This window comes from Babylonia areolata, chromosome 3 (assembly GCF_041734735.1).
Source record: "Babylonia areolata isolate BAREFJ2019XMU chromosome 3, ASM4173473v1, whole genome shotgun sequence".
Taxonomy (NCBI): domain Eukaryota; kingdom Metazoa; phylum Mollusca; class Gastropoda; order Neogastropoda; family Buccinidae; genus Babylonia; species Babylonia areolata.
In genome coordinates, this window is record NC_134878.1 from 53,953,570 (window position 1) to 53,976,069 (window position 22,500).

The following is a 22,500-nucleotide window of genomic DNA, read 5'->3' on the forward strand; positions in this document are numbered from 1 at the left end:
TTCCAGACCCCATTGCCACTTTACAAAGCAGAGAGGTGTCCTAATGTTTGACAAAAACCTCGGTGACACCATCAAGAAACACGCAGTTATGATTCAGAAGCTTCACATCTTGCAAAAACCGCTGAGCTGATTAGAAGTGATCTGTTGTAGCCAGATAGTTCATTCAATGGCAAATTCATCCACAGAATGTCAAGAAAATTGTATACATTTCACCTTAAAGGCGCCCATCAGCATGATAACCAGTGGGCCAGATTCCATTGAAGAATTAACCACTCCACACCAGATTCAAACTGTTGTCAGTATATCACAGATAACTGGATATAAATGCAAAAAATCATTAAAAGCAACATCACATATGCAGCGCAACAGGACACAGACCTCATTCCTAATCTACTAGCCTTAAAGTTCATTGTCAGACAAGAAAGCTAGGGCTGGTTAAAATCCTTCATAGCCTTGGCCTTGGAATCTCATACAAGCGTGTGTTGTCTATTTCAACAGATATTGCAAACAGTGTATAGAAAAAATTTGAAACAGACGGTGTAGTTCTTCCGCCAAGAATGATGGCAAACATTGACCACATCTCAAGATTGACAACGGCGGGAGACACCTTCCATGGGATATTTGATGCAGAATAAGCATGAAGACGCAGATGCAATTATGCACTTCACACCCCTAGTTCAGCAATCGGTGTCAGCCAGAATGGAAATAATGGCCCCACGCCCCTCTCTGTCACCTACACAAAAGTGCATCCAGTTGCTCTGACCTCCAAAGATGTCTAAATACCACCATGTATCGTCAGTGCAAAACCAGCCGTCAGACTTGAAAGCAAGACGCGCAACACTGAAAGTGAATGGTTGGTGTACTGCAAAGGTGTCAGCGTAGTGAGCAAGGACGTAGGGGCGGATGAAGACATCAAGAACTGCATCAACAAAGCGAGGCATGCCTTCAACACCCTGCGGCCAATTTGGAAGTCTATATCTCTTTCCACTCACACCAAACTGAGGATCTTCAACATCAACGTTAAGGAGTCCTCTCGTGTGGCTCTGAAACATGGCGAACAACCAAGACGAACACAAGCAAACGACTGGCCTTCATCAATAGATGCCTGCATCATGTTTCAAATGATCAGATGACCAGAGACAGTATCAAATGCCTGCCTCTGGAGAAGAACCAACCAGGTGCCCATGAGTGAGGAGATCAGGAAGAGGAAATGGGGCTGGTTAGCAATACCCTTCGAAAGCCTCCAGACGACACCACAAGACAGGAGGCGAGCTGGCTGACCAAAGCAGACCTGGAAAAGAAGCTTGGAAGATGAGATGAAGGCACAGCCGGATGGACATAGGCCCAGCTGAAGAGAGCAGCCAAAAACCGAGTCCGCTGGAGTACTGTTGCATCCCTATGGTCCAGAAGGAGTCAAGAGACAAAAATCAAATAAGAAAGTCACTGCAAAGGTGTCATTGAAGATGAACATGAGATCGCCACTGGTACACTTTCCTGGTCAGACTTCCATGCTGCACGTCATGAGTATCTGGACAGACATACTAGCAACATTGGCCATGCTATCAGAAAATGTGCACTGAATCGCAATGACAAAACATGTAATGGACGTCGTGCAGCCTGCGGTGGAGCATCCAGGGCAGCATGGAGTCATTGGACCAACCTGTGTATGCCCTAGGCAAGAAAAAAAGTGAAATGTGAAATTACAGTCACCAGTGTGCGCAACGGGATATTAAAATTTCTCCTTATCCTCCCACATCGGACTGCTGTAAAGGACTGCAGGACAGGAGGCAGTTAAGCATCAGCGACAAGACCCACCACCCTTCCTTGGAAGCACTCTTTACCCTTATGAGAATGAGAAGGATTTTACTATTCTACAATCATTCTTCTCCACATTGAATCTAGTAAGTACGATATTGTCTGTCAGTGCTGAAAGAAAGGCAAAACAAGCGAATTGAGCGTATATGTTTGCAGTTTTTGGTGAATGCTTGATATGAATTAAAAACGTATCCAAGCAAAAATGTTTTAGACATGCGTGAGGTGCCTCTGGAAATTGGCAGAGCTGATCGACCTTGATTATACTGACATTCACAGATTTACAATTGATTTTCTTTAATTACAAGTATATAATAAATAATAATAATAGTAATAATAATAATAATAATAATGGTACTTATATAGCGCTGAATCTTGTGCAGAGACAAATCTAATCGCTTTCGCACCAGTCATTCTCACGCACGCATAACTCTAAAACTGGAGAAACTAAAGACAAGGAAGAGGCAGGGAAGGGAGGCTATTTTGGGAAGAGGTGGGTTTTAAGGCCAGACTTGAAGGAGCTGAGTGTGGAGACTTGACGAAGCGAAAGAGGAAGTTCATTCCAATTGCAAGGTCCAGAAACAGAGAAAGAACGGCGGCCAACAGTCGAGAGTTTGAATCTGGGTATGCGTAAGTGGAGTGGATCCGAAGCTGATCGTAGTGAGCGAAATGGAGTGTAGATGTGAAGGTAGCCACAGAGATAGGAAGGGGCTGATTTGTCAATACATTTGTAGCATAGAGTGCTGATCTTGTACCTTATTCGGTGTGAGACAGGGAGCCAGTGGAGATGTTGCAAAAGAGGAGTGATGTGCTCAGATCTTTTCTTTCTGAGGACGAGTCGGGCAGCAGAATTTTGTATGCGCTGAAGGGACTGAATGGATGAAGCAGGCAAACCAGACAATAGAGAGTTACAGTAGTCAAGGCGAGAGGGAATGAGAGAAACGACAAGTCTAGATGTTGCGTCAATGGACAGATATTTCCGGATGGAACTGATGCGCCGCAGTTGACAGTAGCAGGATTGACATGTCTGGTTGATAAATGTTTGCATGGACAGTGTGTTGTCAAGGACAACGCCGAGGTTCCTGACTGAACTGGACAGAGGGATGGATGTACTGCCAAGTTTGATTGTATTAGTTGTAATGGAAGAGAGTTTTTGTTTAGTTCCTATGATCATTGCTTCAGTTTTGTCCGCGTTCAGTTGTAACTTATTTAGAGTCATCCAATTTTGAATATCCAGGAAGCAGTTAGATGTTTCTTGCAAGAGCGATGACAGTTTTTCAGGTGTATCACTCTTCTGGAGTTGAGTGTCATCAGCATAAGAATGATGACTGACATTATGGCGGTTGATAATTTCAGTCAGAGGAGCAGTGTACAGTGTGAAGAGCACTGGGCCTAAAACAGATCCCTGTGGGACTCCATGTTCAATTTTAACGGGTTCAGACTGGAAATTATCAACAATGACAGACTGGAATTGATCAGTGAGATAAGATTTGAACCAGTTTAGAACAGTGCCGTTGATACCAAATGTAAAATGAAGACGGGAAAGGAGGATTGAATGGTCTATCGTGTCAAAGGCGGCTGACAAGTCGAGAAGAGTGAGAAGGGAGATCTGTCCTGAGTCGGACGCTAGCAGTAGGTTATTCAGGATGTGGAGGAGAGTAGTTTCGGTGCTGTGGTCAGCACGATAGGCAGACTGAAATGGGTGGATGAGATTGTTGAAACAAAGGTGATTGTTGAGCTGCTATATCAGTTTCATCAATGTCATAGCTTAAGAGACTGAAGTACTTTGCAAAATATCAACTCATGGCGGAAGAAATTCAAAAAGAGGCTTAGCTGCTATCATAAACGGCACCCAAAGATCTAGACACATCTTTTTTTCCCCTCCCCCTTCTTTTTTTTGTGTTTGTTTTTTTTTGTTTTGTTTTTTTTTTGTTTTGTTTAAAAAAAAAAAAAAAAAATATATATATATATATATATTGTTTAGGGTACAAGTAGCCCAGAGAAAGATGAAAAATATGTACATGTTCTTTAAAATGTATGAGCAACATAACAGTACACATTGAGATTAAACAACGACCAGTTAGCATCACTGACACTGTGACCTACTTTCTATTTTTATTTTATCTTTATTATTTTTGTCACGAAACACTCCTGAAGACATTTACATAACATAGCAAGTACATAATAGCATAATTAACATTCGGAGACCACATTCTGGACATTTTCACGTGTGAAATTGGGTAAGAAAACGAAATAACCGAGAAAATAAGTGTCATTTGTTTTGAACTCAGTGACCTACTTTAGACGCTGACCACACCCACTTCCGGTGCAGTGATAAGGTGGATCCCTTGCTTAAATGAACCACAAATGAATAAGGAATAAGAAAAACCAAACAGAATGTTTTTATCATGAAGTGCAGCTTTCACCTGTTTTTCGGACTTAATGCCCCCTACTATATTTTCAACACTGTGAAGCGTCACCCCGGCCGGCGCCGCAAAGAACTGTTCACCAGGGCTAGTACTGAGGTTGCATGAGTGAGCGAGCTTTAAAAATACTGCTAACTCCACGGTGCATTCCATTTACTTATAATAATTATTTTTAACTGTGCAAACTTAGCAAACTGATAAGAAGCGCTTTCTTGTCAGTACGAGCACTTTGTGTTTCTTCTCCTTTTTCGTTTTTTAGTTGTTGTTTTTTTTTTTTTTTTTTTTTTTTTTTTTAATATAATGAAGAATAACAGCTATGGTATATAAGCATCATAACTGTCAATTTGTTACCGAAACATCGATTTTTCAAACACATTTTTTTCAAATGTTCACTGCACATATGCCTAAAACAGCCATTTAGTGGTCAGTGAAAAGCCTGTGGTAGATCATTTGCAGCCTGCATAATTCAAAACATCCCTCGATATGTTTCACATTTTGTGAAAACCCTTCCATGAAGTGGTCCTGAACTTTTTTTGTGTGAACCCTGTATTCAAAGCAGGACGTTTCCTCAGTCTATGCAACGTTCATCACCAGTCTCAGCGCTGCAGCGATTTTGCTTATTCTTAATAATTTGTAATTTCCTTCTTTTTTTTTTTTTTTTTTTTTTTTTTTTAGTCTGGGTCTTTTTCGTATGGTGTGAAGTGTGCGTTCTTTAACTCACTCAGTGCGGCCAGTCCTCTCTTCTCCTCTACACAGGCCCCTCGGATGTCCAGTGGGTGTCTGAATGACCCAACCTTTAGCTTCCGTCGTCAGAATTGTGGTATTCTTTGTCAACATTCACGTCTTCAGTATAAGAGCCTTCCGCTTGCAATATTTTGATGATGGTACTTGGGGTGAAACGCTGTTAACGTCGTCTCTTTCGCCGTTCGTATGGAGAGAGTTAAAGGAGACACACAGAGAGAGGGGGGTAGGGGGAAAGAGGGAGGGAGGGAGGTACACATATAAGGACAAACGGTTGGCTATCATGGGATCAAACTGATTAAGCACTGTAGAGGGGAAAAAAGAAAAGAAAACGTCGTTGTTGATGTTGTTGATGCTGTTGTCGCTGTTCTTGTTTCGCCAACTTTCGCTGACATCCGTTAACTCACTCAGTACGGCCAGTCCTCTCTTCTCTAACTCACTCAGTACGGCCAGTCCTCTCTTCTCCTCTACACAGACCTCTCGAATGTCCAGTTGGTGTCTGAATGACCCAACCTTTAGCTTCCGTCGTCAGAATTGTGGTATTCTTTGTCAACATTCACCTCTTCAGTATAAGAGCCTTCCGCTTGCAATATTTTGATGGTGGTAATTGAGGTGAAACGCTGTTAACGTCATTTCTTTCGCCGTTCGTATGGAGAGAGTTAAAGGAGACACACAGAGAGAGGGGGGTAGGGGGGAAAGAGGGAGGGAGGGAGGTACACATATAAGGACAAACGGTTGGCTACCATGGGATCAAACTGATTGCTCCAATCAAATCATGTGTACTCAACTCTGACCAATCATCGGTGTCAATCGATATCGCGTGATAACCAATGGGGCTGAAGTGTTGAATCAGGTACCAAGCATCGCTTCACCCGACGGAGTGGCTCAAGAAAACTTGCTAACGTCATGTGTGTCAACCAATCAACGTCTTACCTTCCTTCTCCTTCACTCCCAAGAAGACAGTGACAGAGCAGAAGAGGTACAGCCCGATCACGATGAAAGACCCGATACGGTAGGACATTTCCTGCAGGCCAAATTGATACCAGTAATGTTAAAAAAAACAACAACCAAAACAACTAAAATGGTCATTTCTTAATCAAAATTATTTTTAAAAAAAATAAAATAAAAGAAAATAAAATAAATATTCGAAATAGATTAACTTCTCAATTTGCTCAGAAAGTTTACAACACTTGTATAACATTCACAAAAACGGCTCGAATAAACGGTATTTTATTACGAAACCGTTTAATAATAGCAATAACGTGTTCATCATCCCAGTCCACTCTTGTCAAGTGTGAGAAGTGTGTAAACGGCACCCAGAGTGCACGAAGGTAGAGGGGTTTCTGTCGAGAAAAAGGAGACATCAGAGGTACGCAATCCCATTATTCCTTTTAACATGGGCAGATGGCTCGATCCAGTAAACCGTGTGTGTGTGTGTGTCTGTGTCTGTGTTCTTCAGTTTAATGTATATCCACATAATGTGATTTTAGACGTACGTACGTATGTACGTATGTGTGTGTGTGTGTCAGTGTGTGTGTGTGTGTGTGTGTGTGTGTCGGTGTGCGTGTGTGTGTGTGTCGGTGTGCGTGTGTCAGTGAGTGTGTGTGTGTGTGTGTGTGTGTCAGTGTGTGTGTGTGTGTGTGTGTGTGGTGTGTGTGTGTGTGTGTGTGTGTGTGTGTGCGGGTGTCGTCTATGGTGAGAAAGACATATACCCAATATAGTTGCATGCTCTCTACTGTTAAATGTACCAATAAGAAACATGTCCAAGACAGTGACAGACTCAATGTATACACAGCGATCAATAACTTAAGTGTTCCAGTTTATAAGTTTATACGTATTGACAGACATTTGACTAAGTACATAATGACGAAATTAGGAATTGGCGTCTCTTATGTTTTTACTCATCAGTATCGCTGACATCTACGTCCACCTCTCTCTCTCTCTCTCTCTCTCTCTCTCTGTAGATGGGTTCGTCCATGATCATTTTCCAAATCACTCCGTCCTCTCTCATCCTCTCCCTGTCCCCCACCATCCATCCACTGAGACTACCCCCTTCACTCCTACACTGCTCCAACCATTTCTAAACTCGTCACCTTTCTATCAACACCTCCACCCTCACCTGACTCCTCATGTCGTCAGCTGTCAGGATTTTGCTGCTCTCCTCCTCCTCCCCATTGCAACGGGTCTGAGTCACCAGCTGGCCCTGAATCAGCACGGCGGCCATCACCCCGATGGCCTCAAACCCCATGCCTGGAGCAGACAGAGAGAGGGGGACACACACACACACACACACACACACACACCACCACCACCACCAACAACAACAACAACAACAACACCACCACCACACCACATACACACACCACTCCACACAAACACATCACCCATACCCACACCCACACCCACACCACCCATCCACATCACACAGACAGGTCAAGTTAAGTTCGTGCTCAATTTACACACAAATGGGTACTGCGATTTTCAGTACACTTCGGTTTCGGGTCCACAGTTTCACATCGTGACAGTGAACATCAATATTGCTTAAAACCCAGCAGACTGCGAAAGCTACAGAAAGCCACCGACAACAAAAAAAACAGAACAAACACAAAACAAATAAACCAAGGCAAAACCCCAACCTCAACAACGAAAACACACTTATTTGTATTTGCATTTGTATTTCTTTTTATCACAACAGATTTCTCTGTGTGAAATTCGGGCTGCTCTCCCCAGGGAGAGCGCGTCGCTACACTACAGTGCCACCCATTTTTTGTATTTTTTCCTGCATGCAGTTTTATTTGTTTTTCCTATCGATGTGGATTTTTCTACAGAATTTTGCCAGGAACAACCCTTTTGTTGCCGTGGGTTCTTTTACGTGCGCTAAGTGCATGCTGCACACGGGACCTCGGTTTATCGTCTCATCCGAATGACTAGCGTCCAGACCACCACTCAAGGTCTAGTGGAGGGGGAGAAAATATCGGCGGCTGAACCGTGATTCGAACCAGCGCGCTCAGATTCTCTCGCTTCCTAGGCGATCGCGTTACCTGTAGGCCATCACTCCACTTAACGGTGCATCCAAACAATGTTTCCCGGAACAATGACAAATATAAACCCTGGAACATTAATGGAGTTATTCTTTATCAGACCTTAATCAATAATGGTGCAAAAACTAAAATACTGTACAAAAACCAAACAAAAAAGGTTTTCACCGTCGGTTTTCACACAACTACAGCTTTGAAAATCACCTTTGAACTAAGAAACTTTGAATTTCTAAGACCGACTGATGTCCCTGTACAGAGCTATGACAATCATACCAATGTATGTGTGAGGGCGCGGGAGAGAGCGATGGAGGGGTGGAGGTGCACTAGTGTGACAGGTTGTGGATACTTACGATAAGCAGTAACGGAGTCTCTCTCCTTCTGCCTGACGGTGACGGACATGGTGAGAGCAGTGTATGGAACATGAAGACACTGCACACACACACACACACACACACACACACACACACACAACACTTCACAGCTGTAGAACTCCAAACATCACCAGGGCTCGTTCTCTTTCCGCGAAACTACTACTACTACTACTACACAGGTCTCGTAACTCTTTTTCATCACTTAACTCCACATCAGGGACCGTGGAAAAGAGGGAGAGTAGATAGTTGCTTAAACAACCATCCTGACCGTAAGAGGTTACTGCAGGTGGTCGACAACATTTGTCGAACTGGACCACGCCTTATACATATTATTAGTAGTGGTAGTAGTAATTTTTTTTTAATGTATTTATCTATTATTTATTCACCCTTTTTTTCTCAAGGCCTGACGAAGCGCGTTGGGTTACGCTGCTGGTCAGGCATCTGCTTGGCAGATGTGGTGTAGCGTATATGGATTTGTCCGAACGCAGTGACGCCTCCTTGAGCCACTGAAACTGAAACTGAAACTGGACCATGGCAGAATGCGGCGGATATTCGCACAATGGCGAGCTTGCTCCTGACAATTAAGTCCAGTCACATCGCCCGATCCCCAGGCTTCAGGCAGGTTCACAGACGGGACCTAAAGAAGTTACCCATCGAAGTTGCTTCTGACCAAAGACCCTGTATAGAGGGCATGTATAGAGTCTTTGTTCTGGCCAAATTCTGGAATAAAAAAAGATGATGCAACAAGTACTAACCATCTCGTGTCCGTGACACACCAAGGGCAGAAAACAAAATGCTGTCCCTGTCCAGGTTTTCCTCTGATTTATAGTCTTGAGTTCCTCTTTCTTTACCTAGGAAATATCAAGTTTCTTTTCGCGTAGATTGATTTCTAAGTCCTGTAAAAGCAATGTTAACAAATCAATCTTTTACTGAAGGCAATGCTTCATAAATGTTTATTTCTGTCATTCATTAATTAAACAATGGAGCGGCAAAGGATGGACCAAAATATGTACCCTGTCATTATCCGTGAAGTTTGAGACATTAAGAAAGACATCTGCTAAATGATATAGAATTGGTCGAGTGAGCATGAGCCCTTTTGTAGGCATAAAACTGCTATTACCGTTGCCTGATACTTGTGGTTTTGAACTGAGGTCAAAATTAATTATCATTTAGAACGTCTGCACTTACTTACAAACGTCTAGGCCTATTAACGAACAGGGGACTTAAAAAAACAACAAAAAAACAAAAACCCTTTTCTCCCTTGCAGTTCACTGACCGACAAAAGCCCCTCAAATGCGCAGTAAACGGCCAAGTAGTATCCCAGCTTTCCTTCCATACTCATTTCCGTTTCCGCCTTCTTCCCGACAATAGTGTCACTGAATCCTCCAGGCACGTAAAACAGCAGAAAGTAGACAGCACAGGCAAAAGGCGCCGTGAACAATATCCTGCAACACCACAGAAAACAACTGAACCATTCCGTTTCAGAATTTCACGTCAATATCGGTACAAAACGAGGCCATTTCCCTTTGAAATATATTTAGTAACACCCACTACGGATCACTGACACAGCTCGATAGCTCAATACCCTCATACCTGCATATCTTTTTGTTTTCAAACTAGCTCGTTTACATTTTTTTTTAGCTAAAAAAAAGAACTGCACATTTCAATAGCTTAATTCTGTTTTTAGTTGTTCTTTTAACAAAACAATCAAGGCTGTGTATTCGTGCAGTACGCCAATACTGGGTATGGTTATGAGACAAACTGATTTTACTGTATCCACGTGTTCTCATTTATTTTATTTTATTTTTAAAAAATAAATTGTTTTCTCTGAAGATGGAAAAAAATAATTATTTTATCCTTTTATTTACGCCAAGCGAACAACAGAGTCAGTGAACAGCTGGGCTCGTAAGGTATAGGATTGCATTAGTTCGTTTACTACGTAGCTGGCTTTTCAAGTTAGTTTCCAGGAGAAGCCAAAGGTGATTTGCCGTTACCGTAATTTAGTCACTAGGTCTCGTACAATCGCTTTGCCTTGCCCTGACTACACTCACCAAGGTCTCATCCTGCCCCATCGCGTGCGCGTGCGCTGCACGAAGTAGCCGCACGTGGGGTCCGTCACAGCGTCCCAGGCCTTGCCCGTGAAGAGCACTATGGCCACGTAGCTGGGCTTGAGCTGAGGCATGAGGGCACAGTGCTGTCAGGGTTACTTTGGGAGGTAAGGCTGTCATTCCGGTTCGCCTTTTCCCCGGCGATTCGCCTATGTACTCCGTTGCTCGCTCTGTGTGTGTGTGTGTGTATGTGTGTGGGTGTGAGTGTGTGTGTGTGTGTGTTAGTAGTAGTAGTCTTCAGTTTAACGCCTTCCACTTTAAGTGATATCAGACGAAAAAAAAATAAAAGGAAAAAAAAGGAGAGGGGCGTGGGGGGTGGGGGGGTGGAGGGCGGGGCGTGGTGGTGGGAACAGTATTGGGCAGAGGGTGAAGAATGGTGTGTGTGTGTATGTGTGTGTGCGCATGTGTGTGTGTGTGTGTGTGTGTGTGTGTGTGTGTGTGTGTGTGCGCATGTGTGTGTGTGGTGGGGAAGATACAGAGCACTGGAAAAAAAATAAAACATTAAAAGGGAGACATAGGCATATAGAAGGAAACGCTAACATCAAACAACTATAACAACTATAACAAATGTCCTATTGGACTATGCAGCAAAACCTTCTGCAATAGCAGAAGATTAACTCACTCAGTACGGCCAGTCCTCTCTTCTCCTCTACACAGACCCCTCGGATGTCCAGTGGGTGTCTGAATGACCCAACCTTTAGCTTCCATCGTCAGAATTGTGGTATTCTTTGTCAACATTCACCTCTTCAGTATAAGAGCCTTCCGCTTGCAATATTTTGATGATGGTAATTGGGGTGAACTGTCAACGTCGTCTCTTTCGCCGTTCGTATAGAGAGAGTTAAACTTGAAGTGTTTCTTTAGTAATTGACCGTGTGGCCATACCCATCAGTGTCCTTTGGATACTTTATTGAAGGAAATAAGAGTACTTTTGTTGTTGTTCCTTCAAAATATATGTATATATATTTTATTATTATTATATATATTTTGTATACATTCATACAATTACATAATTACATACATTAAATGCATTGTGAAAAATCTTTTTCTGTGTGGGCTTGTTGGTGTTGTGGCGTCTGTAGTGGGGCATTGGAGGAGGGGGGGGAGGGTGCACGTCCGCTTTAGCATGCGTTTGACACAACCACGTAAAAGTTTATTCAAACTGCTTTCATGGTTTAGTGTTTATTTGTATTTGTATTTCTTTTTATCGCAACAGATTTCTCTGTGTGAAATTCGGGATGCTGTCCCCAGGGAGAGCGCGTCCTACACTACAGCGCCCCCCAATTTTTTTAATTTTTTCCTGCTTGCAGTTTTATTTGTTTTTCCTATTGAAGTGGATATTTCTACAGAATGTTGCCAGGAACAACCCTTTTGTTGCCGTGGGTTCTTTTACGTGCGCTAAGTGCATGCTGCACACGAGACCTCGGTTTATCGTCTCATCCGAATGACTTGCGTCCAAACCACCACTCAAGGTCTAGTGGAGGGGGAGAAAATATCGGCAATTGAGCCGTGATTCGAACCAACGCGCTCAGATTCTCTCGCTTCCAAGGCGGACGTGTCACCTCTAGACCACACTCCATTATTACATAATGATCATCTCGTCGATTCATCGTTTCCACCATCACCATGATGTATGAGGCTGTATGATTTGATTTTGCGTACCTCCGCCACCTCTAGGAGGTAGATGTTAAGGAAGAAGCCGATGACTGTGGAGGTCATCTGGTAAGGCACCCCGCCCAAGGCAAAACACAGCTTGCGCCACAGGGGTAAAGGGTCGTCCTCACCCACGTCTGGGGCATCATGCATCCTCAAATACTGGGGAGATTAAAACACACTGTATTGAAAAACTCATATTTCGCTCACACACACACACACGCACGCACGCACGCACGCACGCACGCACGCACGCACACACACACACACACACACACACACACACACACACGAGGACTACAATGACGATGCTGCTAAAAGAACACGATGTGATGATGATGATGATGGTAACGACGATTATGCTTGAAGACGATGATAGTGACGATGACGACGGCCTACCATGACCAAGAGTAACCTGATGTATTTTTATACTGTACTCAGTGTACTGTACTGCACTGCACTGTACTGTACTGTACCGTACTGTACTGCATTGTATTGTATTCTATTGTGGCGATGTCCACATTTCTTTCCCTCCAGTCTGAGCGGACTGGTGGAGTGAACGTCCACGCCTGGTTTTGTGAACACTGCTCAGTCCGTCCTCTGGGTAAACATTGTGGGCGTTACCTTGTATTGCATCGTGTCATATCGTATCGTACTATAGTGCACTACATTGCGTCACATTACATTGCGTAATTTAAAAAAAAATATTTTATTATTATTATTACTACTACCTTTTTCTATATCATAATTATTATTTATTTATTTATTTATTTATTTATGTAAGCTTATCTATTATTCATTCCCCCTTTTTTCTTTTTCTTTTTCAAGGCCTAAGCGCGTTGGGTTACGCTGCTGGTCAGGCATCTGCTTGGCAGATGTGGTGTAGCGTACATGGTTTTGTCCGAACGCAGTGACGGGCGCCATAGCCGAATGGTTAAAGCGTTGGACTTTCGATCTGAGGGTCCCGGGTTCGAATCACGGTGACGGCGCCTGGTGGGTAAAGGGTGGAGATTTTTACGATCTCCCAAGTCAACATGCAGTGACGCCTCCTTGAGCTACTGAAACTGAAACTGAAACTGCGTCATAACAGATTTCTCTCAAGGTGCGTAACATCGGTCTGCCCTGTCCCTCTTGAGACAGCGCGTCGCTACAGTGCAGCCTCACCTCAGTCCCCCCTTTTCCGCTTTCCAGGAAGTATATTGGTTTCCATATAAATCTTTCCTGCAAATATATTTGTTTCCATATAAAACTTCAAAGTGGATTTTCCGACAGTATTTTGCCATGGATAACTTTTTTTTCTTTTTTCTTTTTTTTTTTCCCCCGTGGGTTATTTGCGTTGCGTCGTGCGGTTAATGCATGCAACACATGGGACCCGGCCTTGTTTTATCGTGTCATCCGATTGCTCTCAGTTGCTGTGTGTGTGTTGTGTGCGCGGGCGCGCGTCTGTGTGTATGTATGTATGTATATATATATATATATATATATATATATATATATATATGTGTGTGTGTGTGTGTGTGTGTGTGTGTGTGCACGTGTGTGTGTGTGTGTGTGTATACACACACACACACACACACACACAATATATATATATATATATATATATATCTTTTTTTCTTTTTCTTCTTCTTTTTTAAATCAAAATAATTTTAAAATTTTTTAAAATCTCGCTTGCTATCTTCATTGCCTGGGCAGGTCTTTTGTGTTGACGGTCCGGTCACTGCGTCGGTAATTTGGATACAGCAAATTGTGTCCGCCTCTCCTGCTTTGAACGCTGACGGTCAAAGTTTTATCCTATATTGAATTGTATTATGTTCCTCTGTGTGTGTGTGTGTGTGTGTGTGTGTGCGCGTGAGTGCGTGTGTGTGTGCGTGAGTGCGTGCGTGCGTGCGTGCCTGTGTATATGTCTCCACAGACTCCTCCACATCAGGTGTCAGGACACACCCTGCAGAAAGCACAAGCGAGATGGGGTGGACATGTGGTCAGAATGCCAGATAGTCGACTGCCTAAGCAGCTGCTGTACGGAGAACTGTGTCAGAGCAAGCGCTCAGTTGGAGGGCAGAAGAAACATTACAAAGACTTCTTCAAAGACCTGCGCGTCGACATCAACACCTGGAAGACCCTTGCTCTGGATCGTCAAGCTTGGCGCAGCAAGGTCACCACAAGAGCCCGTGCAGCTGAAGCCAGGCGGATCACCGATGGGCAATGAAAGCACGCTGTGCGCAAGGCCCGAGCAGCATCCACTGCAACAACACCCGCTCACTTGTGTCCCACATGTGGGCGAGCCTAGAGAGCCCGGATTGGCCTCCTCAGTCACCACCGGACCCACAGCCACCGATCTTCCATCTGATATTTGAAGCCGTTGTCATCTTCGAATCCGAAGGACGAACATCATCATCATCATTATGTTTATGTCTATGTTTTAAAGAGAGCGACAGGGGTAGGGAGGGAGGCTGGGTAGGCGAAACAGGACTGACGGGTAGGCGAAACAGGACTGGCGGGTAGGCGAAACAAGACAAAGAGTCAAACTCTCCAGAGGTTATTGAGGGTGGCGGCACGATCAAAGAACAGGCGAACAGGGAAAAGGCCAATCGGACCTTCGCCTGAACACTTCGATCTAAAAACGCCTTCCGTCTCTTCATCTTCAGATACCCCCCGTTCCCATATCGGATTTGCGAAAAGAGAAGTCTGGGCGTTGTATACTACCCTCTGTCACTCTTTGTGTATACAGCTCACCTCTTGACCCATGAAAGGCCGAGAACCGGAGCTCCCACGTTATTTACAAGGTGATGGCGATGGTAGTGACAATGATGGCGTTGACAAATGATGGAGAAAGAAGGCTACACAACAATGATGAAAGATGGTGTTAATGTATTGAACAAATTCTAACTCATATATTTTACACACACACACACACACACACACACACACACACACAGTGATGGCCTAGAGGTAACGCGTTCGCGTAGGAAGCGAGAGAATCTGAGCGTGCTGGTTCGAATCACAGCTCAGCCGCCGATATTTTCTCCCCCTCCACTGGACCTTGAGTGGTGGTTTGGACGCTAGTCATTCGGATGAGACGATAAACCAAGGTCCCGTGTGCAGCATGCACTTAGCGCACGTCAAAGAACCCACGGCAACAACAAGCGTTGTCCCTGGCAAAAGTATGTAGACAAATCCACTTCGACAGGAAAAACAAAAAACAAAAAAACAAAAAAAACTGCACGCGGAAAAGAAAAAACAAAGGGTGGCGCTGTAGTATAGCGACGTGTTCTCGCTGGGGAGAGCAGCCCGAATTTCACACAGAGAAATCTGTTGTGATAAAAAGAAATACACACACACACACACACACACACACACACACACACACACACCGGTGTTAGTACAATGTGTTAGCACAATTTGTACTCACTTTATCACGTCCCATGGGTTTTTGTCGGAATCCAACAAGGCCACTTCCTCGTCAGCTGTCAATCCTTTCAAGTCAGTGAGGAGACACTTTTTTGCACGCCCTTCAAAAACGCAGGTTGACCTAAAGACAGAAAAGTCGTCCAGAATGACTCGTCGCTTCATGAAATAGTGTATCTACCGTCGAGGATTTAGATCCTTGTTCGCATAAAACAATTCCTTATTTCATGCAGCATTTTGCCTAAATTCTTTATTTCATGCAGCATTTGGTCTAAATTCTTTATTTCACGCAGTATTTGGTCTAAATTCTACATTTGGTCTAAATTCTTCTTTATTTCATGCAGCATTTGGTCTGAATTCTTCTTTATTTCATGCAGCATTTGGTCTAAATTCTTTATTTCATGCAGCATTTGGTCTAAATTCTTCTTTATTTCACGCAGCATCTGGTCTAAATTCTTTATTTCATGCAGCATTTGGTCTAAATTCTTTATTTCATGCAGCATTTGATCTAAATTCTTCTTTATTTCATGCAGCATTTGATCTAAATTCTTATTTTATGCAGCATTTGGTCTAAATTCTTTATTTCATGCAGCATTTAGTTAAATTCTTTATTTCATGCAGCATTTGGTCTCAATTCTTTATTTCATGCAGCATTTAGTTAAATTCTTTATTTCATGCAGCATTTGGTTAAATTCTTTGTTATTTCATGCAGCATTTGGTCTCAATTCTTTATTTCATGCAGCATTTGGTCTAAATTCTTCATTATTTCATGCAGCATTTGGTCTCAATTCTTTATTTCATGCAGCATTTGGTTAAATTCTGTATTTCATGCAGCATTTAGTTAAATTCTTTATTTCATGAAGCATTTGATCTAAATTCTTATTTCATGCAGCATTTGGTCTAAATTCTTTATTTCACGCAGCATTTGGTCTAAATTCTTTATTTCACGCAGCATTTGATCTAAATTCTTTATTTCACGCAGCATCTGGTCCATGCGTAGGTGAGGCATCTGCTCCCCCACCCGGCCATTTTTCAAACGATGTGGTGTAGCGTATATGGATCAGTCAGCACGCTCTGACACTTCTTTGAAAGACTAAAACTGTGGCCATGGCCCAGCCGAGCGTTCATTGCCATATTATCAGAAGCGAAAAATGCACTGTCCTGCAGAGGTTTCCAAACAACGAAAAGCAATATGCTATGTCAATATCAGAGGTGAAAAATGTACTGTCCTGCAGAGGTTTCCAAACAACAAAAAGCAATATTCTATGTCAATATCAGAACAAACAGCAAAAAAAAAAAAAAAAAAAAAAAAAAACCCTACCGACAGGTGATTCCGGTTTTCCTGGAGTAACAATTAACACAGTAAGAGGCACCCTTACCAAGTCAATCAACTTCAGTTTCAGTTTCAGAGGTGTCGGAGAAAGCGTGCGGACTGATCTATATATACACTACACACATCTGCTGTATATATATATATATATATATATATATATATTTTTTTTTTTTTTTTTTTTTTTTTTAAAGAACAGATGCGTGATCTTTGCAAAAGCCAAAACACTGATCAGGCCTTGACAGCCTAACGTAGGTTTGTGTAAAACATAGGCATAAAATGAGGAAACTTTCATGTCAGTGGAGCCCAACCTGTAGGGTATATGACTGTATGCAGAGAGGTAGGGGTTGGGGGGAGCGGGAGCAGGGGTAGGTTGGGTTGGGGGTCGTGGTTGTGGGGGCGGGGATTGGGGATAAGCGGCGTGAGGGTGTTACCGGAGATTAGAAAAGAGAGATAAACCACTTGCAGAAATTGCTGAAGCCAGGCAGCCTGCGCCGCGAGACGCATTCATTATTCATGAGCTGCCGTTGCCCCGCCCAAACTAAGGGAAAGCGTCAGTCGAACGCAGTCTCCTGAGTGATTTTATAATTTGGATTACACCTTTTTTCCCTTTTCTGTTTGCTTCATCCCACGCAGATGTCAAACTCAATTTTGTTGTGAATAACATTCCTAAATATTTATATGTATTGGTTACTTTTATTTCCCTATCACCACAGCACCATTTTTCACGAGTCGAAAGATGACCTCCATTGCGGAAAACTATAATATTGGTCTTATCGAGATTCACTGTTTGTTGTAGTCTGTCTGTTTCTTGCTTAAGGGCATTTAATTGATTTTGTAACCCTATGGGTGTGTCAGACAAGAGAACAACATCATCAGCAAATAGCATTAAGAGCAAATCTGTTGCGCCAGGTATCATTTGTATTCCATGTCTCCCCTTCTTTGATAACTCCACTGCCAATTCACCGATGAAAAAGGAAAACAGCTGTGAGCTTAGCATACAACCTTGTTTAGCCCCTCTTGGACACTGAAAAAAGTCTGAATAAATACCTTTGTCACGGACACTGAAAAAAGTCTGAATAAATACCTTTGTCACGAACACATACAAGTACAGAATCGTAGATGCTTTTAACAGCCATGTAAAACTCCCGAGAGAGAGAGACAGAGACAGAGACTTAGAGAGAGAGAAAGAGCACAATACAACGGTCTGCTCGGGCAACATGAAGCGTTCGTATATATATGAATTATATATATGATTATGTACATATAGATAGATTTAGATTTACATACTGACAGATCTATATGAAATTATGTATGTATGTATTCATGTATGTATGTATGTATGTATGTATGTACAGACAGATGTTAGAAGAGAGAGAGAGCTGAATATGTGTTTTATGTTTTTATATATATATATATATATATATATATTTGTTGTTGAAGAAATGGTGATGTAAACCAGAAAGTGTGAAGAAAAAGTAGCGTTACGAAAACGCAGCTCAATAATTTACAACTGTCTCTCTCATGTGCAACATTGCGCTGGGGGGGCGGGAGGGGGGGGGGGAGTTGGTGGTGGGGGGAGCTGCTTTATTTTCTTTTTATATTATCTACATTCAAGCAGATGCAAACGTGCTAAAAACCAAGCAAAAATGAATCGGTTTTCATTGTATACAGCGAATCTTACTACACGTGGGAAATTCCAGGCATAACTTAACTTTCGCTTTACTGCAGCTGAACCGTCAGAACCGACTAGTTTCCTTCAGGTGCGGAAGGAGAGGGTGATTTACCCCCATCCTTCCGCACTGCGTGTGTGCCCCAAAACGGCTTCAGCACTGTTATAGACAGTAAGAAGGGGCCTGCCGCGAGTGGTTTATCTCTCTTTTCTAATCTCCGGTGTTACCAACTGACACAACGCAGAAAACAAGGCAGTACAAACCACCCAACAAACTGCCCCTTTCCTCGAAATGAAACGTTTTGCCTCCAGAAATTACTGAACACGTGTTACCAGTTTCAAATGGTTTTTTTTTTTTGTTCATTATTATTATCATTATTATTTTATTTTAGTTATATATTTCAATTTATTCTTTAGTAAAGTTGTAGTCTGGACTATGTGTTAAATAGTCCAGTTGGTTGTTTATTGTAGGTCCCCACATGAACCTCTTTTCAAATAATAATCTACAGAAGTAGTGCATATAATATTTGATTATTGATAATTTTTTTGTCCTAATCCCGCTCCCCCCCGTCCCCCTTCTCACACACACCCTTCCAGTATTATGTTTTTTCTTTCTCCAATCACTGACACTCACCCTCTCCATTTTACATTTTGTACTCTATCTTTTCTCTCTCTCTCTCTCTCTCTCTCTCTCTTTCTCTCCTTTCTTAGTCCCAGTTGACAGATTATATAGCCTGTACAGCTGGAGTAAAACAAGGTGATGTGTGCAGTCCAGTGTTGTTCTCCCTTTTCATAAATGAACTGGCCATTGATGTTATTAATAACGGAAGACATGGTGCCACTTTTTCTTTTGATGCATTTGAATTATTTATCTTGTTATTAGCAGATGACGTTGTACTTTTGTCAGAAACTATTGTTGGTCTACAGACTCAGCTGAATAACTTACAACGTGCAGCAAGTTCCCTTCAACTGAAAGTCAACATGTGTAAGAGTAATATCATTGTATTTAGAAAGGGGGGATATTTAGGTTCACGGGAAAGATGGTTTTATGATAGTATTACAATGCCTGTTGTCAATGTTTATAAATATTTGGGGATAAATTTTACTACACGTTTGAGCTTTGTTTCTGCTTGTAAAGATCTTGCTAGCAGGGCCAAAAATGTCTTATTGTGTGTTATAAAAAGATTATCTTCGTTAAATAACACTTCTCTACAATTGTTTTTGAAAATTTTTGATGCTCAGGTACAACCCGTCATGCAATATGGTTCTGAATTATGGGGTCTGCATAAAGCCGCGTTGGAATGTGAATCTGTGCATTTGTTTGCGTTGAAGAAATTTCTAGGCGTAGATCTGCGTACACCTAATGATCTTGTTTATGGTGAAACAAATAGACATCCGATATATATTAACTCTGCTATACAGTGTATACGTTATTGGCTTAAGTTGTTACAAATGGAAGATTATAGAATACCTTATAGAGCTTACAAAATGTTGTATGAGTTAGATATTAGGGGAAAGAGAAATTGGGTCACAGATGTACGTATTTGTTTACTTAGATATGGATTTGGTGATGTATGGTTGAATCAGGGTGTTGGTAGTATAAATCAGTTTGTAAGACTTTTCCGGCAACGCTTGATTGATTGTAGATGGCAGGACTGGAATTACCATATTCAAAACAGTGAAAGATTTAGCTTCTATAGAACTTTTGGACATTCGCATGATGTTAAACAGTACTTGGTATGTAACATGGACATGTATTTGAAGTATGTAACAACAAGATTTAGGTTAGGCGTGTCAGACTTAGCTACACATTACTATAGATACAGAGATTTTACTGACAATGATTTAATTTGCCCACTATGTAAAGAAGACAAAGAAGACGAGGTACATTTTGTTTTTCGTTGTCCAGCTCTTTGTAGAATTAGAGAAAAATATATACCACCTAAGTACTATCGACAGCCATGTTTATTCAAACTGAGTTTATTATTGTCATCCACGAGACATGCTGATATATGGAATCTGGCACTGTTTTTACACCAGGCATTTAAATTTCGGGATATCGTGACATCTTAAGATGCTGTACTTCATTGCAGCGTTTATGTAATGTGTGTATGTATTATGGTTGGTTATATATTTTCATTTTGTTTGTTATTACTTATATTGTCACTTACCCCTTCATAAGGGGCCTAGGCCTATTAATGAATAAATAATCTGAATCTGAATCTGAATCCTTTCTTAGTCCCCTCCTCGCCCCCCACCTCCCACCCCCACCCCCCGTCCACCTCAACCGCCCCCCTTTTCATTTGAATATACAGAAATGATGATTTCTAATCAATAATAAAAATCATCATCAGGATGATAGAAATGATAATCCAGATAATAATAATATTAATAGTATCTATTTTCAGTCTAATAATTATCATCGTCTTAGATGAACAGACTATAAACAAATAAACGAACGATCCTCGTGGCCCTGTTTATGCAGGGACACAAGGAACAATAACTTCTAAAACAATCCTGACTTTTGTAAAAGGAACTTATGGCTGCTTTTATTCCCCCTTTTTTTTTTCTTTTTCCTCTCCCCACGAGATGTTACCGCGTTTCTCAAAGCTAGCTGAATATGTGTCAGTCAGTTCTACATAAAATCAATTCTTAAATAAATAGATAGATAAATAAATAAATAAATAAACGCACAAAAAAACACCTCATTGCAGATCTAAAGGCGTGTTTCCGAAGTACAGCCGAAAAGCTTGTCCTGAACAGTTGAAATCAAACTGCAGTTTCAGTATCCGTTTCTCAAGGAGGCGTCACTGCGTTCGGACAAATCCATATACGCTGCACCACATCTGCTAGGCAGATGCTTGACCAGCAGCATAATCCAACGCGGTTAGTCAGGCTTGAGTGCGTGCATATATGTTTGTGTACCTGTCAGAGTGGATGTCTTCGACAGAATTTTGCCAGAGGACAACACTCGTTGTCATGGGTTATTTTTCAGTGTGCCAAGTGCGTGCTGCACACGAGACTTCGGTTTATCGTCTCATCCGAATGACTATAGGCTCAGTTCGATTTTTCAGTCGAACTTGGGATTAAGGGCGAGGGCGGGATTCGAACCCAGATCCTCACTGACTCTGTATTGGGAGATGAGCGTCATAACCATTCTGCCACCTTCCTCCCAATTATACTACAACAGGAAGCAAAAGATCGCAAGCTGGATGCAGATCTGAAAAGATCCTTAAGTACTCCTAATGTTTTCATGGAAGAACTAATGATTCCATACTTGACACTTTTCATGGCCTAATCCCCGCTGCCGTGGGAAATCAAAAGCTTTGAGATCACTGACTGAACGCAACAAATTTTGCTCTGCATTTTATCTTCTTTTTTTTCTGTCATAGTCATAAACCATAGTGCCGTAAGCATAAGAAATAAGCTTTAGGGTGACAGCATAAACGAAGCTGAAAATGTACACAAAGGGAGAGATTTCATAGCATGCTACTTTTTCTCGTCACAACAGAATTCTCTGTGTGAAATTGGGTTTGCATTCTCTGGGAAGACCAAGCACGTCACCGTTGTGCAAAACCACTCATTCCCCCGTCTGTATGTAGGATTGTGGTTCTTCATGGGTTTTTTGTTGTTGTTGTTGTTTGTGATTTTGTTTGTTTTGTTGTTTTTTGTCTTGGACATCATCTCTTCTTGGGTTTTGCACAGCTAAAAACAGACTCGTAACACGGTTCTTCGGTTTATCGTTTCAACCGAGAGACTAGCACCCACATCCCCACTCAAATTCTCGGGGAGGGCGAGTTAAAATCATGGTCTTAAAAGAGTGAATCGAACGCTGTATTCTATAATCGCACCACTCATGTGTCACTGGACTGAACTGATGAAACTCAAGGGAAACAATTCCCAGGACGTGAAGAAAATTAGGCCTATGTGTTTAAGAAAACAAA

General features: G+C 42.1%; 1 protein-coding gene across 3 annotated transcripts in view; it reads right to left on the bottom strand.

The window, feature by feature from the left end:
* LOC143280109 (sodium-dependent lysophosphatidylcholine symporter 1-B-like) overlaps positions 1-22,500 on the bottom strand; it is a 41,733-nt gene that overhangs the window by 12,529 nt on the left and 6,704 nt on the right. For all 3 annotated transcript variants that reach the window (XM_076584655.1, XM_076584656.1, XM_076584654.1), the window contains 7 exons: positions 15,559-15,678; positions 12,156-12,308; positions 10,440-10,561; positions 9,665-9,833; positions 8,368-8,446; positions 7,099-7,229; positions 5,913-6,003 (listed from right to left, as the gene is read on the bottom strand). In XM_076584655.1, coding sequence (XP_076440770.1) covers positions 5,913-6,003; positions 7,099-7,229; positions 8,368-8,446; positions 9,665-9,833; positions 10,440-10,561; positions 12,156-12,308; positions 15,559-15,573 — 760 coding nt within the window. In that variant the 5' untranslated portion in view covers positions 15,574-15,678. The remainder of the gene's footprint in view (positions 1-5,912; positions 6,004-7,098; positions 7,230-8,367; positions 8,447-9,664; positions 9,834-10,439; positions 10,562-12,155; positions 12,309-15,558; positions 15,679-22,500) is intronic.